Here is a 25,784-nt window from a genome sequence, read left to right as displayed (position 1 = left end):
GTTACTCCTCAGGCGAATGCTAATGTTTCCGCGCGTCTATTTAGCTCCTAATCTAACTTTTGCGCTATAATTATTTAATAAATGCATTTTAAGACCCCCCAAACCTTAAGGTGGTCAGACCACCCTATAAAACCCCTCGTAATTAATTCGCCACCTGACTGCATCCGCAGGCTATTTTAATCTAAAGTAGATATGCAGAATGTACACAATACGCGTTGTTTAACTGTCAAGCGTGCTGTAGTGCGTCTTTAAGCAGTACGCTGCGGTAGGAGGAGTTGTAGCGGTTGTGACGCCGCCAGCGGAGCCGTGGTGCTGAGCTGAACAGCGCCTGTCCACCTGCAGTAGTGCGCAAGACCGACCGGGACAATATTCTCTCGCATCGCTCGGCGGAACCCTGCAACCGACAGCACGTCTCACAGGAATTATCTCCACGTTTGTGAATAGCAAACATCTGCCTCCTCCGCTGATGGCCAAAATGAAAACCGGCTGCGCGATTCTTGTGGCGTGTGCCTTAGTTGTGGGCACCTCTTTGGTAAGACTAAATGTTTTATTTACAAACACGCCTGAAGTAACACTACTTGAATTCAGACAGACCGTGCGGAACAGTGTGCGTTTTATGCGCTTACTCACTAAAAGTGGTGCATCGAGCGTTTACTTTGTCTGTTTGGAAATGCAAAATTGCTTTCGTAGCACTTCTGTAGCATTCGCTTTTTCCCGTGTTCTTTCTTTGAAATAACATTCAAACAAGTAAATCAGTTTGTGCTGAACACTGGTCGTCTATCAGGAGGCTGCAGTGGCTTGCAGCTGCACTTTTAACACACGTTGCAGAGGATGCGGCGATGCCTGTGGTGTGTCTGCGAGAAATAGTGAGCACTGCTCTTTCCTTACTGGAGGAATATGTGAATATGCAAATTAATTGTATTCATATTCATATTCATGTTGTGGAATATTCATTAATATGAACGTCAGGAATGATTTAACTTGTTGGATGCTAGAGAAGGGGTTGCTTTGGTCAGTGGAATTATGAAACATTAATATAGTAGCCTAGTTAAAGACGCACATATACCAGGCTGTAAATGAAGACTAGAAAGTGCTGGGGTGTTGAGTAAATACAAGTTCTGGAAATAAGACATATTTCTGTTGGATGTGGCAGATATTGACATTCTCTTTGATGACTCATTCAGAATAAAATCTGTATCCAGCTTGGGGGTGAAATGTAGCTATAGAGCTGTATTCACGTTGTGGGCAGAGGCAGCGCTGCTTTAGAAAGTATCCATCTCACAGCCCTCTGACTAATGTGATCTGTAGGGATGCTTTGACACAGACCGTTCCTCTGTGGACGTATGAAAGAGCTTAGTGCGTCGGCTCTTTGTTGTCTTGATTTTTCAGGTTCATAGTTATCTATGTTTCAGAATGGTAGAGACCCCTTAAGGCAACCTCTCGTTCGGTTCAGACACAGCCGAGGCCTGAGCTTTAACCACGAATTGCTTTTAGAAAAGCCCACCATATTGAGACTGGCATAACCTGAATATGACCCACCATCTAATTATGCTAAATCTCCGTGGTGAGCACTATCCATTGATGCATACACACACGCTCACACACACACACACACACACTCTAGGTTACTATCCTAAAATAGATGCCACTGTAATGGGCACAATTTCTCTACTGATTTACATGGCAGAACTCCAGCACAACCTTCTTTATTCTGCATTTCCTGTCTTCCATCGCATCCCCCTTTTCTCCCTCGGTTTGTTTTAATCATCAAACAGGCTCGTTTAGCTCTTGTTAAATTTTTAGAGAAGCTCTTGATGTTTTCGTTCTTGTAATTTTCTTTAAAACCACCATTAGGGCATAAGAATGCAGGCTTCTGAATGTGAATTAAGAGAATCAGAGGTTTGCTGCTTTTGATTAAGAAATTGTTCATTGGCATTGAACTATTGAATATTCAAATACTCTACTGGACTGTAGTGATGTGTAACCAGGAGTATGTGCACAGCAGAGGGTATTTAAGCAGGTTACAGTGGGTGCTTGGAAAGATTGAGATACTGCTTTGTTAGAGCTACAAAATAGAATGTTTATTTTTATTTTTAAATGAAATAAAAGTAATGTAATAACAATCACAAAACATCTAATCCTGATGATTAATCCAGAATTTCTTTTTAATGAATTACATTTTATTTTATTGTACTGAAATTCATTACTGATATTGACTGACTATAATATAATTCATTAAAGAAGACTTATTAATAATTTTATTATTAAATATGTATTAACTGGAACACATTTGGTTTACAGTCAGGGCAGTTATTGAAGTGTGATATAACTGTTAAATTTGTAAATTGTTTAATAATTAAAATGACTAATTTTGACGATTAATTTCAAGTCTTCTTTCAGAATCTTTTTAAGGAATTAAAGATAAAAAACATTTTATACATTTGCGTTGATATTCATTAAAGAATATGTTTTATCCCATATATTTAATTTCATTCTATTAATTACTGATATTGACAGACTAAAATCATTATAATACAATTTATTAAAAGTGACTTAATAGTAATATCAATAATAAAGGCTATCCAGTTCAAAGGAACACTGTTGAATGAGTTCATTGAGTGGAGGTACATAAGACCAAAAAAAAAAAAAATGGTATTTAAGTATTTCAACTTGTCTATTCATTCCTAATTGTAAAACGACTGCATCTTTGCTCTGTGAGTTTGCCTCCTGAAGGTATTTATATCGTTTCGATAACCTTGAATAGGAACCACAGCCCTGTGGTCACAAATCAATTTGCCTAACCACTTCCCCTCTCCTGTGTCTTCATAGACAATAATGTCTGTCTTTCTCAGGGGAGTCACGGAAACGCTCAGACCATCGCTCCATGCAGACCAGGTTTCTCCCAGAGTTTCTACACCGTATTTGTCCCCAGGGGTGTGCTGCAAGGCCTGAACATTCACAAAGGTAAGAGCTTGCAGTGCATTGCACGATACGGCGCTGGTTTAAATGTGTGTGTGTGTGTGTGTGTTAATCTCAGTGGAGCTTTAGCAACAGGTTTGTGGGTGAATGCAAATGCTTGTGCATCACTTTCACTCCATCACTCTCTATGTGTAGGCTAAATGTAATATGCAAAAAATTATTCTAGCTTCATTATTGCACATTTATGGAAAATAATTCCTAAGTAATCAGAAGATTTTGTCGAATATTCTTTGGTACTCTCACCTATGCAGTAATTTAGTTGTGCTTACTGTATGATTCCTCAAAAGGTGTTAACAGTGATCCAAAACCAGTTTCATCCGGCTTTAAAATAAGCACAGTGTGGAATAACAAGCACAGATAAACGGTTTAGAAAGGAAGAGCGGCGATGCAGATATGCCAGCGTGCTGAATGTTGATAGTACACACAGGACCAGTAATGCAATTAGAACACGTTTAAAACACACAATGCCTTTCAAATGCAATTTTCAAGGTCTGCAAAACGTCAGGTGATGCATTTAAGGAAACACATCCACACTGTGCCAGAATCTACGCTTCCTTCGTGGTGGATGTCGAAAGCGTATACGCGTTCCTAATCGTTGAGAGCTACAGTTGGCACAGGTCTACATTCATAAAATGCACAAAGCCAGTGTCTCCTACTGATCATCATCAATATGCATATTATTCAGCTGTAGTTTTCAACTTTCAGACAAACCCTTGCTGGTTGATTAAAAACATAAATAAATATAAAAAGGAAAGAAACCCATAATCTGAATTTAATGGATAGTTCAGTGGCCCGGCTGGCTACAGAAGCCTCATTTAAATCTTCTGTTCTGCTCCCGGTGGGTGTTTTTGCCGCTTTGAGTTATAAGGTTTTGCTCCCCTTTCGCCCCCCCCCCCCCATGTCCTGTGTGTAATACAGTTCCTTTATTCTTTCCCACATCTTTTCAGCAAGATTTCAGCCGTCCTTTTATTCTGTGTGAGTGTTTGTGTGTGTCCGCGCGTTATGCAGGGATATGCTTTATCTATGGAATTTGTTATGCTGTTACAGTAGGAGAAAAGATGTCGGGGGGAAAATTGGACTTGCAGAAACAAATCATACTAGAAAATGGCACATTGATTCAATGAATTACCTGTTTGTTTCCCCACCGAATTCAAACTTTGATTGAGTATAACTGTTATCAGAGTAATCAATGGTTTTATTGACATAAACGTGGATGTGCAGAGGGAGATTTATTTGTTGTTCTCATTCCGGCAGCAACTTCTGCGCTGATGCGGGAACACAAAATCAAATCTTTGCAGTAATTGCGCGCATCATTTTATCATTCATATTTTATTCTAAATACTTTTAGAAATGTTCCTAGTTTGCAGTACATCTAAGATCTGTTTGTTTTGATTCCAGCCTGTGGAGGTGTTGAGGGAACATTGTCAGTCATTGACATGTCAGATGTGCTTGTTACACACAGCAAGTCGGTGAAGTGTTGGCGTGCGTGTCCAAGTGCTCGCGCATGAGTCAATCATTCTGTTTACTCGCGGATTTAGATATGAGCATTTTGTTGGGATCCACTCTTGAGCCTGTGCCCACAATATCCACCAGCCACCTTTCCTTCAATATCCAATAGTGCACTCTTCATTTTAAAAACATGCTTACCCCAGCACAACTTGGCACTCGGGTGTATATCGTCAGGCTGCAGTATGAGCCCTTATAGAGAGTGATTAATGTACAGTCACCAGCCTGGGGGAAGGGTGATGTGTTCAGAGGAACTGTAGTAATCGGGGAGTGGGGTCGCCTCGCAGGGACATTAATGATAACAGTCTTGTGTAACCCAGAACCGTCAAAGGGGAGAGTTATGGGTGAGTAGGGCCAGCGAGCATCAAGTCGAGAAAATTCAGCGTCAGTTTAGCCGTGATTGTAAACATTGGCCTGACACCTCGAGAATGCTAATGCAGAGGTTGGAATTCTCAGGAGCGCGGTGTGGTCTGAGAGTTGAACTTGGCTGAGGAACTGAGAGTAGAAAGTTCTGCTTGAGTTGCTTCCATAACTGTTTAATATGACTGCGCTGGGGTGAGAGTGAGCGATTCATCTCAGTTCTCTAGGTACTGCTTAGCATTGGTCTCTAAAGGCTGGCCATCCAAACAGAATCAGATATGACTACTCTTTCATGGCCAGAGCAGTCGGGGTGTCTGCCAGCTGTCCGCTGGTCTCGCAGCTGCTTGCGATGCAATTTGCTGATTCCATTTAATTACAACGCTAGCTTGTTGTGTTTATTTTTTATTCATATACAAAGGTGATTGCTCATGCCAGGCTTTTAATTATCGCAAAGTTTGGGTATGATGACAACAGCGGTGCATTTATACCTATTATGCTCTAATCCTCTTGATCACTTTTATTGTACTTCTATGGATAATGAGCCTATTAAAGACACGGCCCTTGAATGAAGTCGACCGGAGTGGTTATAATTCAACCATCCAACGTTTCTAATATCTTTACACAGTAAAAACAGACAGCGTGAGTCCCTTCAGGCGCTCTGCCTCGCTAGACGTGATTCATCTTCACTCAGCATGTGAAAAAAATTCATCATTTATGCTGACAAAATATAAATGCCAGGGTTGTCACATATTCAGCTGGCCTCAGGAGCATATGAAAGGCACCCGCATGGCCACGGTAAATAGGTATGGTAAGCATTTGTGTTTTACATGATTGGATTGTAAATGGGAAGTTTTGAACTGTGTGTAACGTTGACTGATGATGCGATCATTTAGCACGGCTCGTTATTGCGGTAGGCAGTCTGGCTCAGGAGAAAATGATATTTTATGAGGTTTTATTGTGTTACGTCATGTCTTCAGGCGTTAATGCAAACATTTATAGACGTATAAACCCATGCATAAACGGCCTTGCTGTGTTGACGTGTACGGTGGGGTCCAAACGTTTGAGACCACTCTGGAACAATTTAAAGGAACAAAGGAGTGTTATATACATTCTATAAAACAAGAAATATATAAAGATATTTGCAAATTTGACCCGTGTGTGCAAATGTCACAGGTCATGAGCCAGTGGACATGTGGCTGTCATGTTAACACTTAAATAAGGTTCTATTTGTTAACATCAGCTAACATGAACATATAGTGAGAAATATTTGTAAGTGCTTCATTAATACATTATTTAAATCAAAAGTTGTATCTGTATATATTATTTATTGGACGTGAGCTAACATGAACTGCTGTATCTGTATTTATTATTTAACTAACATGAACTAACTGTTAGCTAACATAAGCTAACATGAACCAACTGTTGTATTTGTATTAATTTTTGACAAAGGTTGACACAAACTGTAACAAATTTATTTATATTTCTCCATATCTTTATATTTTTTGTTAATTTATAGCAATGCCTAGCTTACATTTTTTTTAAACAAAACAAAATCAATTTTAAATTATTTAAAATTTTTAAAATGTAAACCTTTGTTTGAGTGGTCTTAGACTTTAAGAACCCTATCATACACCTGGCGCAAGTGTTTTTGCTAGTTTCAGCCTGACGCAGTTCTCATTTTCCCATCCTGCATCGCGTTATTTAATTAAATAGCAAATGCAATAACGCCATTTGTGCACTCGTGGGCGTGCTGGTGTAAAAAAAAGGTGTTTTCAGAAGCATTGTTGGGGGTTGCTATTTTGAGGAACTGAAAATAGACTGTGAAATAGACCAACGCCGGGAGCGCAGACTGTTTTTCCTGTCGTTATACTAGCAAAAGTGGATTCTGAAACGCCTTAAGTGCATCTGCGCTGTGCGCTTTAGCTCATGCGATTATATTGTTAAAATTGATGTTGATGTACACTACTATTCAAACAGCTGTTTTTTTAATATATCAAAAATACATTTAAACAGCAATATTTTGAAAAATTATAAAAATTTAAAATAAATGTTTTGTGTAAACTGTGATTTCAGCATTTTTTATGAATAAAAAGTTCTTAATTTTCTCAACTTAATGCATCTTTTCCAAACAGAACTATAATTTCAGTTTATATATATATATATATATATATATATATATATATATATATATATATATATATATATATATATATATACATTAGGGGTGTGCACGGATAGTCGAACATTCGAATACTCGCTCTGCTCTAATTATTCGATAAATAAAAATGATATTCGAATTTCGCAAAAAAAAAAAGTTCACAAAACTTAATTCGGTCACTTTCTGTGATTCTCCACGGTATATTTGAAGATGTATGCAAGCAAAAAATAATTAATGAATGAATAAGGCGCCATTCACATATCGCGCCTAAAAACGCATGGAAAACGCTAGGCGCGCCCCTTTCTCCTTCTCCAAAGCGCTCGGGCAGAAGCGCTCCTGAAGCGTCCTCTCCATGAAGATGCAGAAATTTCAGCAAAGGATAAATGGATCTGCAGCAAAAAAAAATCGCTTTCAGTAGCTCTGCTACTAAATTAATTTCAAAATGGCAATCCATATATAGCTATGATCAGCTGTTCCTTCATCTTAGCTGAGCTTTCAACATTGTTAAGGGAAAGGATGCAGCTGAATGTTTAGTTCTTGTCACATGACCTGCGGTGCACTTGCGGCATTCTGAAAAGTTTAGATGTTTTTAACTTGATGTGGTGCAGACGCTCCTGGAAAAAACGGGCTCGTCGCACCGCCCATCGCGTGCCCATCGCGACCATGTCGCTTCCATTATGAGCGGAGCGTGCATACCGCGCGCCTACATTGGAAATAACAAACTTGAGCGTGCAAAATACGCGATATGTGTACTGCCCCTAAGCACTGCGGTCTTCCACAGTACTTCAAATATGCTGTGGAGAATCACAAAAAGTGACCGAGTTCAAGAACATTGTTGCGGCATCTCTCAAGCAGTGAATAAACACCGCTCACTTGGAGAATGCAGTGAAAACTCCTCTTCTCGCGTCTGCCCTAGACCCTCGGCACAAACATCTCAGGTTTCTCGATGATAACGAGAGAAGTAAGAAAAAAAACTTTTTTGAACATTATCAGAACATTTTCCTTGATGCGAGTGGTGCGTCACCAACAATGAAGAGGATGCAATGCCCACTCATTGGAAAAGGCTGAGCCAGTTCTCCAGCAATGATTACAGAGTCCAGCCGAGACGAGTGGGAACAGTTCTTGCTGGAGCCATGTATTCCACCAGATGAAGATCCCATTCAGTGGTGAAACGAAAACACGAAGCGCTTCACAAAACTTAAGTCTCACACCATCATTTGTGAGTCCCGCCAACGTCTGTGCCGTCAGAGCGCGTTTTCTCCACGGCCGGCCTTATTGTTAACAGACTAAGGAGCCGACTTTCCCCTGAACATGTTTACATGTCTGTATTTCTTAACAAGAACATAAACAATAGAAAAAAAGCAAAAAAGATTTGCTGACAGTTTAGAAGTTTAAAAGTTAAGTGTAGGCTACATTCTACAATAGCCTAATTGCTGCAGGCTGCTTTACGTTTTTTTCTTTGTTCACTTTTTTTTTTCCACTTTTTTTTTTTGCTTTTAATCTGTGCTTTTGTTTGTTTGCACTCATTGTTAATGTTTTCAGCTACAAAACACGATGTGTAATGTTCAAGCTTGTTCAAAATGACGGAAACAATAATGTTGCTGAAAAATAACGCCTGTCTCATTAAACTTAATTTAAATAAACGAATATTCGTTTTTTGTGAGCTCAAATATTCGAATGTGATATTTGCGGAAAACGCCCATCCCTAATATACATATTGTTTTATATTTCATTTTAATTGTAATTTTTTTTTTTACTACATGTCAAACAAATTCTCTCACTTTTTCTTTATACATACATATATATATATCAAAGCTTTTGACAGTAATCTGCATACAGTGCAATCAGATCAGTATAGATTTACAAGAAGAAAAATAAGGATTCATATACAACATACAAAATGTTTATGAGAGTATATTGTCCATGAAGACGAATGAAGCATTTGAGAATGGGCTTTTTTCAGAGCAGGACCCCACCTGGGAGAGATAAACCATGAAAACGGATATTCCACTGATTGCACATTGTAGTGTAAACCATCATCTCGCCTAAGAGCAGGATCAGGCACTTTGAAGCCAAAGACAGAGAGCTGGAGATGAGGGGAGGACAGGTAGACACTCGCACACAAAAGAACAATCTGTTTTGAGTTGCATTTGCCCCTAAATGGTGGTCTGAAAGGATGCTGCTACAATGTGTTCAAGAGAACATGAGCGATGAACTTCTGTCCATAACCCTTTAATATCCGACACAGTGCTGGTGGGAAATGGAAGTCAGTCGCCTTTGCTGTTAGTTCAGAGGCGGCCATTAATCATCTTAATTACTAGTGCTTATGCATAGTCAGAGTCATTTGACTTCTCTTGCAGATTTGTGGCATTTGCAGTGCCACAAAATATAGTGCCTTCTTGGATTCCTTAGACATTCTACGTTTATGCCACATTTTATCATCAATAAAATATAGTAAGACCCCACTTCAGATGTCCTTTCACTTTAAAAATATGCCTCTTCCACAAGGACATCCATTAAATCCAAATGCACAGACATCTTAAGGCAGTTTTACAATAAACCAGAACTAGGACTCCACCTGTGAGATGTAGACGCTTGGCACTTGGACTCCCGGGCTCTCTCTCAGCTTTCCACTCGTGTCTTAAAGTTTACCTCATTATCTAGCAAACACATTGCTCTCCATACTTACACCGTGCTTTGGAACCTCTCATGGATACAGACACTGACAAAAGCTCATTAGGATGGTTCTGCTTGAGCCCCGTGCGTAGCTTTGCAGTCACAAACACAACAAGGTTAAGAATTTATCAAACGGAAAATTTTGACTGAATTATGATTGGATAAACTGGATTAAATTCAAAATAGTAAAATTAGTAATAATAATAATAATAATAATTTTTTGTATTTTATATTAATGTTTTTGAAAATTATTAATACGTTTATGAATACAGCAGTTCGGCTTCTTACTGGGAAGTGCATACATGAGACTATTACACCGGTTTTAATCACACTTTATTGGCTATCATGTATATCATCTATTTTAACATTTTAATATTTGTTTTTAAATCTCTTCACAATCAGTCCCCACAGTACTAAACTGATCTGTTACAGTCTTAAGGATGATAACGATAAAGATAACGATGTAGTTCTAAAAATTGTTCTCAATATGAAAGAATAGCCCACACCACAACTATAACGATAAAGGCACAGAGAAACAATATCCTGGAAACACTTTCAGAACAAATTTTTCCAGCTGATGAACGATAAAATTATTGATAGCCAATCAGAATCCATCCTGCTGTAACGGGCTGGGAATTTAAAGCAGCAGACGTGTGTGTGCTCAGAGTAAACAGATGATATCATTTGCTTGTGTGGACGCTAATATCGTTGTATTATTATTATTATTATTTCTTTTATTTTTTCTGTGTCTTAAATTGGTCATTGTTTGCATACTGTTGTAAAGCACTTTGGTCACCTTAGGTTGTTTTCAAAATATAAATAAAACTACAGTGCTATATAAATAAAACTGTATTGTATTGTGTTGTATGATATTAATGGGGCAAATATGAATAGTTGTTTTTAATGATTTTATAATTGAAAATAATTTTTTCAACTTCCGAACAGTTTTCTCTTTCATCATACTGTTTCCATCTCATGGTCACATATTGTGAAATAACAGCTTTCAAAACGTCAAGCTTTTGATTTCATCGTATACAGCATGATCAAATTAAACAAAAATGTTCTATTTATCGGTTTTGCAATGCTCAAGGATGTTTACATTTTACACAGTTGAAGATAACATGATTTTTGCTGTTCTCAAAGATTACATTTTCTTGCATTATATGCTGTTATTGAACAAACCAGTGAGGTCTGCTACTTGGCTCAAGTGGACCAAGCATTCAAGAGTGTACCATATGCACAGACTTGGTTTGTGTCATGACTAATTTATTTTCCCCTAGCATTTCCAGCTAGTGTTCCACAACATACCAGTCTATATTAAAGAAAGAAATCTTGATTTCCTTGGATCTTTATTTCCCTTCCCATCCCTCTCTCTATCTCATGCTGTCTTTCTAAAACTCACCTAGCAGTTCTTAATTAAGTTTTCTTATGAAACCATGGTTCACTGTCTATTTGAATATAAATCAGACTGGATTTTCATCTTAAAGGCAGACTTTTCACTGCTGGCTGCATGTATACTATTAGCCAGCAAGCCATTTCTCATTTGCATTGGCCCCGTCACTTAGAGTTATATTCTGATCTAACGTATTCAGATGCTTTGGTTCTTAAGGTCGTTAACCTGAGATCTAGGTGGCAGAAGTGGGCTGTGATTCTGCCAGAAGGCCTTGAGCACACTGCTTTTGAAAGAAAAATGATGTGGATTTATTCATTATTAGCAAGACTGAAGTGAATACTTCTTTTTTTAATAGAAATTTTAGTTTGTTGTATATCAGGGTGAAAAATATGAATTACATGAGGACACTTCAATCCAAAACTGTAACTTCTATCTATAAAACTTTTCTGTGATAAGACTGTCAAATAATGGTTTGAAGTAAATATAAGGAAACAGCTTACTTGTGATCAAATTTTTCAGACTCATTCGCTTAGATTCATTGAAAACATTTGACACAAACGTGTGTGTATATATATATATATATATATATATATATATATATATATATATATATATATATATATATATATATATATATATATATATATATATAGTTTTATATTTCATTTTAATTGTATTTTTTTTTTACTACATGTTAAACAAACTCTCTCACTTTTTCTATATACATACATATATGCATGTGTTCTCAGCAGGCCATAACGAGTTTCATGACTCTGACCTAGCGGGTCTTTAATTCTCATTGTGCCCTTAGGTTCTGTTTTAATTACTTCTTCCTTTGACATGGTGGGTTTATTTTAAGGAGCAAATACTAAAGCGCCACCGGGAAAGCGAACATGATTCAGCCCAGAGAGTCTCGAGGTTTGGCATCAATCTAAACCGAGTTGAAGAAAGTAATAGGAAAGAGGTGAGGTGTAGAGCCTTTTTCCGCTGTTGGAGATCGCAGAAGGGCTGGGGGGGATGAAGAAGGGAGCATGTGAAGAAAGAGGTGAGAAATGCTAATTGTATTCATAAGATGCAGCCTTAGTTTATCCTTATCTATGCACCTCTCTCTCTTTTCCTTTTTGAGGCTTGCAGACAGCTTCACTTCAAGTCCTCGGGCTGTCTTAAAGAGATTCTGTTGAGAGGGCTGTGGTCAGGGACTGTCGGACATGCATTTAGTCTGTTTGCTTAAATAAATGGAGGACTCACAAGGAGAGAGAAATACAAAGGGAAAAACAGAAAAAAGGTGTTGCTGAGAATATTTGGCTGACATCTTGAATTTGAATCGCACACACAAACACATGCACGCAGCCTCTTCTCCAGTCTGACATTTTGTCATTTGATTGTGTCTTTGGGGTTACATTCAGTGTTTGCAGCATTTTGACTTGATTGACAAGGGCCACAGGAAGTGGAAGCATCCCTCCATTCAGTGAGTTATTATGTTAAATGGAGAAATTAAAGGATTACAGACTGGCCCAGTAATCCAGCTGTCAATCTCTTGACTCATTAAGGAGTTGGAAGAGAGAGGGACAGAGAGAGAAGAGAGGAAACTTAGGTGTTTGGAAGAGAGGATTAGTCTTGGTGTATCTCTCAGCTCTGTTTTCCTAATCTTTATGAAACCTTGTATTATTGTAGATGACATCACAAATATGATGTTCTGTTGAAAGAGACGGTTCATACAGAAATTAAATGCGGTCTTATATATATATATATATATATATTACTTTCTTTTCGTGGCTTTTTAAGGTATTGGCTGGTCTTTTACATTTGGTAAAAAGGGTCTCTCAAAGTCTAAAATGACTATAATGAAGCTATTTGCTCCAACATTTACGTAGCTTTTATTTTTATGTTATTAGTTTACATATTTAATTGAAGGTTTAGTATTTTTTATTTATTTTTTTTACTTATTGGTAGCTCAATTTTAGTTTTAAGGACAGATTTACTGCAGCTTGCGCCAGCGAAAACCGTCTTTTTGGCGTTAAAATAGTACTTTCAGGATTTACTAAAGACATGCAGTGAAGAATTCATGCTGAAAAGGTATGGACACAGTTATTTTTGTGCTCGATGCTATTTGTAGGAGTTTCCCTTTCAGACGCAAAACTTGTGGGAGGAGACAAATTACTGGTAGTTGCATGCTTATTTAATGCCCCCCAAAAAGCAGGCAGTAATTTGCGCTGCACTTGGTAGATTGCACTGGTCATTATGGAAATGATTTGGCTGCGCCTGTGTTCTTTAATGTACGCATTGTTAGTAAATCACACACAGAATTCATGGAAATGTGCACTAATTTGCACTGTTTAGTAAATATGCCCCTTAGTGCTTTATAGTTTCCAAGTCAACATACCTTCAATAAACCTTTAAGTTTAAATTTCTAAATTACTTTTTCATCTAATATTTATATTTTATTTCAGCTTCATTTAAATAAAGAAAAACTAATCTTAATCATTTTAGTTGTAGTTAATAACAACAAAACTGACAATACCCAAGTTAAGCAATTATTCACTGAAAAATGTCTCCATCTACAGTATATGGCATTTGTAGACTGTTTTTGAGCATAAAGAAAGACTTTTGAGCCTCATTCGCATTTATTATGCTTATACATAGGGCCCTATTTTAACGAACTAAGCACACTCGGGACACGTCCGAATCCACTTTTGCTAGTTTAAAGATGGGAAAATGGTCGTCACGCTCGGGAGCATGTTCTAAGCGGGTTGTTTCTATTCTTTTAATAAGTAATAGGTGTTTTTTTTTTGGTGTAACGTGCAATAAACCAGTCATCTCCCATCCCCTTTTTAAAGCCAGTTTTGCTTGTGCCATGGCGGGTTTGCTGTTTATATGCAGAATGTAATTTTTCTTTTTTTTTAAATGTTTGTGCGCTGCTGGGCATCCCTCTCTGTGTAATAAGCAAAGTTTATGTCTGTTGTGCACCCTCCTATAGGCACATATTATTAACGCGCTCTTTAAATAACAAAGAAAAAGTATTGCACTAGATTTAAGACCAGGTTTGAGTTGATCTTTAGCGCAGTCTATTTTCAGTTCCTCAAAAAGCAATGTGCCAACAATGCGCCTGAACACACCTCTTTTTTAGACCAGCACGCCCATGGGCGCACGAATGGGCGCAAATGCATTGATATTTAAACAACATGGTGCAGGACGGGACAATGAGAACTGCGTAGGGCTGAAACTAGCAAAAACACTTGCGCCGCATTGTGCCGGGAGTATGATAGGGTCCATAATATCCTTTTACAAAGCTCTATTTGTGAGCCATAGAAAATATAAAAGTAATATGGGTATGTAATGGCATGAAGTTACATTCCTTGAACTATTCCTTGAAGTTTTCTTTGATGCACGCAAGTTCTGAACAATTACGAGATAAGATTTTCAGGCCAGTGAAATGGCAGTAGGAGAATGATATTAATAGAAATATTGTGGACTTTAGAATATAAATCCCAAAAAAAAAAGCCTCTGTTTTTTGAAAGCCATTGTCTACACTGACAGTCTGGAACAGACTGAACTATCCATACAGTATCTGCGTCCATCCTTTCATTGATTTCTTTTGTTATTAAGTCGTTTATATTGTCCATAACGGGGAGGCATCTCTTGTAAATTATGAATATCAGCTCGAACTTGTAGACGTTTCTAGAATCCTGGAGTTGCTTTGGGGACTGGAGTAAGGCGAGGAAAAATCAATATAAATTTCCACTGTGCTGCCAGTTCAACATGGTCACTCACTTACAGCATTGATCGGCTCTTCTAAAGAATCTTTTTTGTTTTATTTATACGTTCTTACATGCATTCGTACAAACACAATCCTATTTGAAAAGTAAAAACAAGGACAAGGAAATGCATTTCGAGAGGAGGCGAAGCCAGTTGAGACTGCAGAAGCAGAAAAAGGGGAGATGGGAATCGAGGATTCAAGGTCTGTGTCTTCCTAAGTTACCAAAGCTTGCTGAAGTTCCCAGGACGTCAGCCAGAAATGCAAATATGGTTATCAGAAAATATCTTGGGCAAGTCCTCGGACTCTAAATTGTCCTCTTCAGGCTTTGTATAAATTTTCCACAGGCCTGCAACAAGCTCTTCATGTTCACTGAACTGTTGTGGTCTGTAACTAAAAAGACCTATGGTGGCACAGGCTTCAGCACTTTTGCGCTGATAAAGAGCTTGGCCATTGGTGGGTAAAAATTATGTTTGCAAAAGGACTATTCAAATTTCATCCCTGGCAACCAGTGGCTTAATTTTGAATTCTGCAAGTGTGTACAATATTCATTATCTCCAAATGCAGCAGTTTTATATGAAAAAAAAACAAACATTACCAGACCCTCAGCTGATATTTGGTTTATTTATTTATTCAAATCATGAATGCTGTTTACAACAGATAATTTGGAGGTGAGGTATGAGACCTGAATGTGAATGAAAAGTCCATAATGTCCAATGGCCATTGTGCTAGATGTGATAATTCACTAAAGAGCACAAATAAATCCATTTCTGCTTCACTCACTGAGTCATCGCTGCACTTATGCTCGTATAGTCTGGATTTTAAATTCCCCTGTAACATTTTGTGTTGCTGGTTACATATAACTGCAATAAGAGGGGTTTAATTAAAAACTTCAAGTCTATACTAAGAGCTGACAAAAGAGTAAGAAACATGCTTCTGAATGGTTTTAAATAATTTGTCAAAAAAAAAACTATTGATAAAAGGTAAATGGATGTCCTGTCCTGAATGCATTTAAGGTCACTTGGTAAGCATTGAGTGCTGGAATGGGTAATGTTCTTATCATTGAGTTTTGATTTTGTAGGTGTGCTTGGCACTGTAAATGAAATTGGAGCTGTAAAAAAACTAATTATCACCATGGTCATATACAGCAAGTGTGTTATTATTTCAGCAATGCTGTGATGTGTAGTGTTAATTCACATTCAGAAAATACAGACATCGCTTTTTGAATTCTGCACAATCCACAGGAATTTTCTTTTAACATTTTATTAATTCATTTATTTTTTCCTTTGATTAAATAGACAGGCTAGCAGACACAGAAATGTGTTGCTAGGCCGTGCCTCTGACAGTTTAAGGATTTTCGTGTCTTTTGAAGTTCTACCACATCATTAACATTAATAGTGTCATTAAATAAAATGCCTGTGGTTTTGGGTGTACTGCTGGATCCAGGAGACCACAGTTGCTGGTGTGGTGTAGTTTGTATCTCTTTGTGTATTTTATATATATATATATATATATATATATATATATATATATATATATATATATATATATATATATATATATATATATATAGTAAGCAAGGATTCATTCATTTGATTGAGAGTGAAGTGAAGATAATTATTAATTAAAGAATTTATTAAAGAATTCTGGAAAAACGTATCAAAGTTCCAAAAAATATTGAACAGCACAACTCTTTTTCAACATTAATAACAGCAAAAAATGTGTCTTGAGCACCAAATTAGCATATAATAATGATTAAAAAAAATTTGATATTTTTTTTTATTAAACAAATGCAGCATTGATTAGAATAAGTTATTTTAAAAATAGTTCACTGAACCCAAACTTTAAAATGGTTGTGTACATTCATTTGTAGTTAAAACTTTATTTAACTTATTATCTGAGCAAATAAAACAAAAGCGATTTTATCCTCACTAAAATCATGCTAACATATTTTTTTAATAGATTGGTACCATTCCTTTTCACTGTAAGACATTTTTTTTTTTAAGAAGAAAAGATGGGATGACACAGACTTTTACGACTTGTAGTAATTACGTAGACAATGCTCGTGTTGATTGGGCTTAATTTGTACTGAACCCAAAATATTTATTTTAAGATGCACCTGTTTAAAAAAGCCCCTCCATAGGCACATATACAAACTCAACACATTGCATAAAGATGCACAGATGTTCAGACATGTGTAAGCATACACACATGCAAACCCAGATCCTAGAAACTGCTGTGAATTAAATGGCCGCATTCTGTGATATCATTGTGTTTAGGTCTGACAACAGTAGCAGCAGCAATCTTCTACTGTATATTCTCTCCAAACATCAGGAAAATACCAGGATTTTCCCAGCCGACCCCCACAGAGTTACAAAACTGAAGGTTCACTTTATTGCTTTGAAGATGCACGGCTTAGAAAATACACAAACACACACATAGTCAGTGGATGGAAAAGTGCACAAAAACACAAAACATACATGCAGACATCCATTCAAAGAAATCCATTCATTGTAACTGAGCTTAGAAGGTGATTTCATATCAAAAGTATAATGACATTGAAGGAAGCACCATCACTGGTGAGATCAAAAGGCTACGAGTTACTTCCTGATCCTGTGGCCTCTGGCTTTTTGTATTTCTTCTGTTACCTTTTTGCAGGATTTTAGATCCAATTCACACTTTCTTAACCAATCCCACACATCTCTCTTTTTATAAATGAAGTGGAACATTTTTCTGTGATTTTTATTTATTTATTTATTTTTTTTCTGCAGGTTACATCATCATGCCAGTAGGTGTCAATAACTTATTAGTGATTAATTAATCAGTATTTTAACTAGGTCATTCAGGAATGAAACCGGTTTCTTTCAGCCAGTTTGTTCGAAAATGCCGATTCATTCAGTTACATTGTCATTGAATCACTGAATCATTTCATTAGTTTAAAGACACAGATTTATTCTGAAACACAGCACACTGCAATATGTTCATAACTGGAAATATAGTACCAAAATGGTATTCAATATTAACTTTGTTTATTGAACTACTTGTTTTAAATGCAATATATCTTTATATTTATCACAACGTATAGCATGTAATCTATAGTTCTAGAAGAAAAGTGCATGTATATTCTTGAGAATACTGAGATGATTTGACATCCAGTGTTTTGTCACAGACTGTGAAGCTGTTAGTTTCACATTAGTGAAGTAGCACCAATATATTGATGAGGTAACAGGGTAGTGTTGACATTTCTAGATTAATTTGTGAATGAAGCACTCATTTAAGGCAGTTTAAACAGGTTGAACAGGTCAGCAAAATGGCCCATGGGTTTGTGATTCAGTCTGTATCATTTGAGCAGCATGTGTAATGTTTCATCTGAAATACAGTCTCTGTTCTTACAACAGTAACAGGATATTACACAATGCAGTGAGCAAAATGAGTGCTGGATGAGCTGGATATTTACTTACAGTCAGATGAAACGAAATCTGCAAATGCATCTTATGATTTGGTGAAGACGAAGAAGCTCTTTATTAAGCTCTACATGTGCAGCTTGTACTGGAGCTACATTTGCAATCCAAAAGAATATCAAAACACTAAGGCTGGTTTCACACAGCAAGCGCGAGCAGCAAAAAAAAAAAACTTGCCGAAAAAAATGAACAGAATTGGCATGTATACAGTGTATTTTAGTAAAGAAATTGAAGATTTACCTATTTAATTAAACTTGTTTTTAACCCCTTAACTGTCACTCATATTTTTGAACATTGACTTTGTAGTGCACGATCCAAACTTAAATTTTTATTATTCATGAATGAAAATATTTTGTAACATGATATTGATGTACCATTTACATTGTAATGCAAAGTCTGATTTTAAAATGAGTGTTAAAGGATGAATTTTGAGATTTTAAGTTTTCAGTTGATATATAACTTCTGATGATTTCTAAAATGTGATAGAGAAAAAGTCAACAAAGAAGTTTTTTTTAACAAAGGTCAAAATTCCTGTTATAATGTAGATTTTAGTCATAAATTAATCTATTACTTTTCCTACATAATTTTTAACAAAAAACATTGATAAAATATATATTTGGGAGTCTTAGACCTTTCCAACGATATATAGTTTGTCAAGATTAGATTAGATTTAATTGTAATATAGTGAAGTAAAGGTAGGTGTCCCACAGGGTGGACGGGTGACAGTTAACAGGTTAATTATTTAGTTTAGGTGAAAGTATGATGTATTATAAACAGCACGTTCTATATCGTAGTATGACCGAAATTAAATGATCCGAGACGTTTTTTTCTTTGACCATATAAAGTCCACACTACAGCTATAATGATAAAAACTCATACAAATGACATTTTCAGAACAATTTTTTTGATGAAAGGATATAAAATATGGCCCAGGCCTGGTCCTTTCTCGTCCTTCACTATAGTCGCTCCAGTTTTATATCCTTCCATCTTCTACGTGGGACTCGAGACCGGCGGTGGGGCGCAGGTGTAGCTCACCTCCAATCACTACACCTGGCCTCACTCCTCGTTCCCACGCCTCTTGGCCCCGCCTCACTCGCCACAACAACATAATTAATTTCTTTACAAAAACACGCTTTTGTTGTTCCGAACTGCAAGTCGAACAGAAAAAGATAATATACTGCTAGTATATGCACCTTTTTGAACCAGATGTGAAACAAAAGAGCGCTTATGGACACACAAATGTCGCGCTTATGTACACTGTGTGGACAGTCATTTATTCAAATCAGATTCCATCCAGATATGCAAAAAAAAATGGATTTGGGCTAACGGTGTAAACGAGGTTGTAGCTAGTTATCACTGTATATAGCAGCTGGCAATAGTTTTGTTCTGCTGTGCTTTTTTTAGCAATGTTTAAACATTGATTAGATCAAAGCTGACTGTTTTTAATATTTTATTTTTTGCAATGGCTGCGTCCGTAAGCCTAGGTGGCTGACTTGCTGCTGCACTTCCGTATGAGGCATTAACTTTGCAGGTAGCGTTTTTTAAATCTTGAATCTTGAATCTTTGCACGAAGGCACCTCATGAAACTGATTTCTGACAGGCTTCTGAGGCAGCATAACGGTTTAATGATCTACAAATTTGGTGATAACTAAACTAATATTTAATTAATATAATGATTTGAATGCAAACAGTCAATCAGAAAGTGTTTAAAATACAGTTTAACTTTCAGACGGCATCTTTATTATTTTAGCTCAACAGTCACGGAATGTAACGCATAAGATGTGCGATATCAAAGGCAGCGAAGGATACATGCTGCCTTCAAAACTCGATCAGAAGAAGATACCTCGGGATTTGGAATTTGGATTTGGACGTGCCTTGATACCTTCCTGTCCTGGAATGCTGCCTACGAAGGCAGCATTGTAGAGCTTTCGGACACAGCATATATTTTATGTAGCTTTTAATGACTGGGTAGCTCCAAGTTTTTATCTGTAGAATACTTAGTGGCTCAACTTGCTGAATATTTGGAATAGCTTGCCCAGCACTGTTGACATCAGATCAAATGTTGCTTGGTTACCCACAATGCCATATTTCTTTACACCCCCTTGGCAGTCATGTAACATGCTTAACTATGCATAGACATGGATGTTGACTCAAGAATCATGAGCAAATCACCTATTTAAAGAGCACCATAGTGGGTGCCCTCGGGATTATGCAGCTGTCTCGTGTCTTTGTGTGAGAGAGAATAATTGTTTTTTCTCTAATTACTAACGTGAGATGTGGCTGCTGGTGTGGTTGTTCCCAGCTGCCATCTTTTCATTCTTGTTGGCACCTTTCTGACTGAAAATGGGATTTTCTGCCATCTGGATTTGTGGTTTATGCTGATGAAACAAAGTTGTTCAAGTGGAATTGAACATAGTTTGCTGCACAATTTCTCAGTATATTACAGTTAAAAGATCTGTTATCGTTTCCGTTAGCAATTTGTATGAACTTTGAGGGTGAATTCACTAAACAAATGTGGTATTTCAGCAAAAAAAATACATCACATACACTAATCACTAGCAGTACAATTTAATCAGCCACTAAATGCACAAACAAGACTTGTTTCTATGTAAATAAGGCTTGTTAAAGACTATGCCTTGTTTGCAAAAACTCCGCAATTACTTTTGCGCGGTTACCGCCTACAGAAAGCAGTCTGTAAACAGAATTTTATTCAACAAGGATGTTTGTGTGCATTTTCTTTTGATCATGGCAGCTGTTACTTATCAAATGATGGAGAACAGCGATATAACACACAGTTGGATGTGATGTGTAGTGAATGTTTCAAAGTGACTTATAATATACGGACAGTTTATTGAACCTTAAGACAAAGTATATTATCAGACACATTTCATAAAACTATAGCAGACTATTACATAAAATGTATGTGGTCACTTGTTGAAATGCATTAAATATGATACATCAGGAGTTTGATGTCTCAGTCATTACTCTATTGCCCTACATAATATGGTACAGAGTTTTGATCATAAAATAGCAAATGAGAAATGTATGAAGGTTACTCTTACATTTACAGAAATAAACAGGTCAACAAAACCAAACAGTTTCTGGTCTCTATTGACTTCCATACTTCCATAGTCTTTTATTTTTTATTTTTTTGTCTGTTTCATACTTCGCAAGTCAATGAGTACCAGCAACTGTTTGGTTACCCACATTCTTCAAAATATATATGATTGAGTAAATGTTGACAGATTCTTTATCTTTGGGTGAACTAGGCCCATCCCTTTAGGCTGTCAATCAGATGACAGAAGACACGTAGAAGATTGTGTACAACAGGATCATCACCATAGTTTTCATCTTGTTCCATAAAAATATGATACAGTACACTATAGGGTTAATTGACAAACCACTATTTGTAGATCTGTGTTTGTCCGCTCTTCTAAAGCATCAGTATCAGTGACCTTTGACCTTTGACTTTTGTTTACAAGCAAAGCTGTGAGCCAGCGCCCGGGTCCCAGGAGTTATTCGTGTGTCACCAACAGTAACCCTTGTCACAGTGATGTTGATGGCCCGAGGGGTCTCTGCCTCAGTGACAGCTGACAGAAGAGTGCAGAAAGAAGCTGGGCCCTGGGAGGCCAGTCGTGCTTTTCAAACAGAAACAGGGATTACAGGTGTCAGAATCCATCTGTCCAACCCGATAACAAGTCCTAGGATTCACTCTAACCTATTTAGCTGGTGTTTAGTGTGGATCTACAACCCTTTAGGGGTGATTAGCTAATTAAACAGGTCCCATAATATTAAGTCTTTTAAGGTATTTAGACATATATTCTAAGATATAGAAAGCTTATTTTGCACATTAAATCCATATAAGATGCTATTAAAAAATGTGTTGCTACACCCACATGCTCATGCTTATGTTGTTTACCATAGCTGTCAAATATTATCAGAGCTTTTTTGATATTGTGAACCAAAAGTGCTCACAGTTGGGGACTGTGGTGGAGGGCAAGAATGGAATTTAATATAATGTGTCTTTTGTTATTGTGATTACAGTGTCTTTTGGGGTGGCTCATGTTTGAACGCCTCCATGCCAAAACGTATTTCGATTGCATGAACATGCAACCAAGCGAAACACTGATTTGTTATTTATGAGCCTCATCTCAAGCCCTAGTTTTGTTCTGTTTATTTGATTTATTAGTTCAGACAGTAGTCTAATAAAGTCTGAGGATTCTGTGTTAATGTTCCTGTTTGTTTGTTCGCACTAGCATGCAGTTTTGTTAATGATTGTTTTATTAGTATTTCTGTTTTGCCTTTTTTTAGTAAATTCTCTTTTACTTTAAATCACAAAACAGTAGTTAAGATTCAGACTCTGCTTTCTTTATTATATTATATTATATTATATTATATTATATTATATTATATTATATTATATTATATTATATTATCAATTCAAAAGACTTGGTAAGTTTTTTTTAAATGAAATAAATTAAACGATGATGCATTAAATTGACAGTCATTTATAATGTTACAAAAGATTTGCTTTTCATTTGGACTTTTTATTTATCAAAGAATCCTAAACACACACACACACAAATGTTAGAAATTTTTTTAAGTTATCGTGACTGCTGAAAATCCAGCTTTCAACTTTCAGCTATGCCAGCACAGGGATAAATTACATTGCAAAATATAGGAAAATAGCAATAATAATAATATTACACAATAATACTGTTTTTATACTATTTCGGATCAAATTAATGCAGTCTTGTTGAGCATCAAAGACTTATGGTAACTGATTGACCCAACTGACCATAGACATTTACCTGACAGATAAATCTTTTTTTTTTTTTTTTTGTTAATTTATTTTACACAGTGTGACTCAAAAGGTTTTTTGGATACTCTGTCATAATAAGCAAATCTGCCAAATGTCTCAGACCAGTTTATATGCACGACCCATCATACATTGAGGGACAAATTGACTTATGAATTCCTCTGGTTCATAGCGAAAGTGGTCTATTTAGTTGTAATTGAGTGATATGCAGGGGGAGATTATGCAAGTCACCCTTCACCGACCACATTAAACAGCTTGACAAAGGCTATTTTGATATATTTTCTGTTGAGACAGGAAGTTGGGGCAGGACCAGCCAAGACACTGCCTTTTAAGATGAATGGCTATGCTAACAGATAACTGTCTCTAGGTATTATGGACCACTTGCTATTGCTAGTCAGAGATATGCGGTAGTAGAGAGAGGCAGCAGTATAATTTGTACAGGAAAGACAGTAAATTTTAAATGTGCAATCTGCTAAATGTTATTTTTGGCATTTTTAGGAGTACCCTAGTATACAGATGACCTTGAAACTAACAGAGATTGTATAAAAGCCACAAAACTTCAGCTTTGATGTCATGGGGTCTTGAGTCATATTTAGTACAGTGCCGAAGATGATGAAAAATGAAGGGTGCCATTTTTTTGCCTCTGGGTGACTGTCTCTTTGTCTCTCTATGTTTAGCTTGCTGTTTATATTTACATCCACATTTATCGATCGTCAAACCTTTGTGTCCCCTGCTAGAGTTTCTGTTCATGTGCAGTACTTTACAAATGCCATAGACCTATTATTAAATGTTGAACATGCAAAGCTACACAGTGTCCAAATGTCCAGCCACAAAAAAACGGCCAAGCAAGGGCCAGAGACGTGCCTGACATACAAAATTATCTATAATTTCACAGCCTGTATGTGATGAAGCTTAGTTTATTTAAATACCTTCATTAAAACTCTATGAGATTTCATTAGCTACTGCCACTATATGCTTTCGGCAATGTCGCATTTGGTTCATTTGGCAAAATGTTCGGTCAACAAAAGGAACATCAGGGTTTAAATACACCCATTTCTTTAGAGACAATTACTCTGTGAAGTGCTTTTAGGGCTAATGCGGAAGACTCTTAATGTCTCTCTTAATGAGGAGATGTTTCTTTGCTAACATTTTGCCATGGTTTTTAGTGTGTGTGCTGTAAAATATTTAAAATAGAATTCTAAAAACCCAGAACAAAATGATCAGCTGATGAAACAAACTCATGTCACAAATGAGTCCTTTCACCGCTCAAATGCATTGTTGCCAAAAGGTTTTCTACGTGGAGAAAATGATTAGGAAAAACGTGGAGGGGTTTTGAGGTGCAGAGTGAGGTGTGATGTTTTCGCTCCGCAAGTCAAGGCCATGGCGGCCTGGCCTGACAGAGCTATTTATCACACTGTCCTCTCGTGATGGATCTTAGATCGGTTCACTTGGCTTGTATTAGCTTCAAGGAGGCTAAAGGGGCTGTACTACACACACATACACAACTGTGGGAGAATATGGACTGGCACACTTGCAAAATTAAACATATGCTTAGAAAGACCAAGTTGTTGTCTAATGTTAAAACTATCCCATTTAAATATGCACATCCAGACTTTAAATAGAATTAAATAGATGCATTATATGTTCACGTGCCAACATTAACATAATCATGTAAAACAAGCATTGTCTTTTTTTAAGTCAGCAGCTAAATCCTATTTAACAGTGAGTGAACAAACTGAATAGAAGCAGTGTTTTGGCCAGTTAAACCATTTGATCCATCAGTGTCTAGTTTGATAACTCTTTGTTCATGCTCATTTAAATCAGTGCTGGTTTGGACAGCTGGGTGACCAATCATATCTGAACTTCATGTTTTCAATGGCCAGCTATTTCAGGTTACAGCTCCCCATGTGGAAAATAGCTATAGAAAAATAGCAAGGCCTTCAGGTGCTACTGCTGCATAGACTGTGGAGGAAAAAAATATGTCAAGTCCCCAGAACCCAGGGCATTCATAAATATTAAAGAACACGTGTCCCTCAGAAGAAATCATGTGCTTCCATACAATTGTATATATTTAGCACATTGTGCTTTGAATCCAAAGAATTCCGTGAATAGACTTAAAATGTATTTACTGGATTTTACTGTAGCTCAGTGCAGTAATTGTGCAGTAGTAGAATGCAAAAGTCTTATTCTGTATTTTATTTTATGTATAACTGCTAAAATTATTAATTCATTTGTAATAATTTCCTGAATATAATAGTATTTAATAAATAATAATAGTAATTGTAAATATTATTCAACAACATATTTAAACTGTTTTTTTTCCCCCATGATAGATATTAATGTTCTTAATCTAAGTGATATCCTACTATAGAAGCCTTAATTCGGTATGGTTTAACTCTTAATAATAATAATAATAATAATAATAAAGCATAAATAATAATAAAGCATGTCATTTCCAAATTCATAAATTACTATTTTGCATTTAAAATGATTTTATTTGTATTATTATTATTATTTGTTAAAAATAAAACCATTTCTATACTTATAATCAATTACTTTTTTTATGTGCAGTTCTGCAAGGAATTTCCATCATAAAATACTTTTTTTCTGCTTTATTCAACAATTGTAATGCAAATAATTGTGTTGGTTAGTTAAATGGTTAGTTTAGTTTTCATTTT

The 25,784-nt window shown here is 36.5% G+C and overlaps 1 protein-coding gene across 1 annotated transcript in view; it reads left to right on the top strand.

Annotated features, from left to right (window-relative positions):
- The first annotated feature begins 305 nt into the window (after window positions 1-305).
- LOC127967721 (cadherin-4-like) overlaps window positions 306-25,784 on the top strand; it is a 188,889-nt gene continuing 163,410 nt past the window's right edge. Inside the window, exons 1-2 of the mRNA XM_052568361.1 lie at window positions 306-532; window positions 2,853-2,964. Coding sequence (XP_052424321.1) covers window positions 467-532; window positions 2,853-2,964 — 178 coding nt within the window. The 5' untranslated portion in view covers window positions 306-466. The remainder of the gene's footprint in view (window positions 533-2,852; window positions 2,965-25,784) is intronic.

This window comes from Carassius gibelio, chromosome B11 (assembly GCF_023724105.1).
Source record: "Carassius gibelio isolate Cgi1373 ecotype wild population from Czech Republic chromosome B11, carGib1.2-hapl.c, whole genome shotgun sequence".
In the NCBI taxonomy this organism is placed as follows: domain Eukaryota; kingdom Metazoa; phylum Chordata; class Actinopteri; order Cypriniformes; family Cyprinidae; genus Carassius; species Carassius gibelio.
Note: the sequence above shows the minus strand (reverse complement) of the source record. Positions and strands in the feature narration are given on the sequence as shown.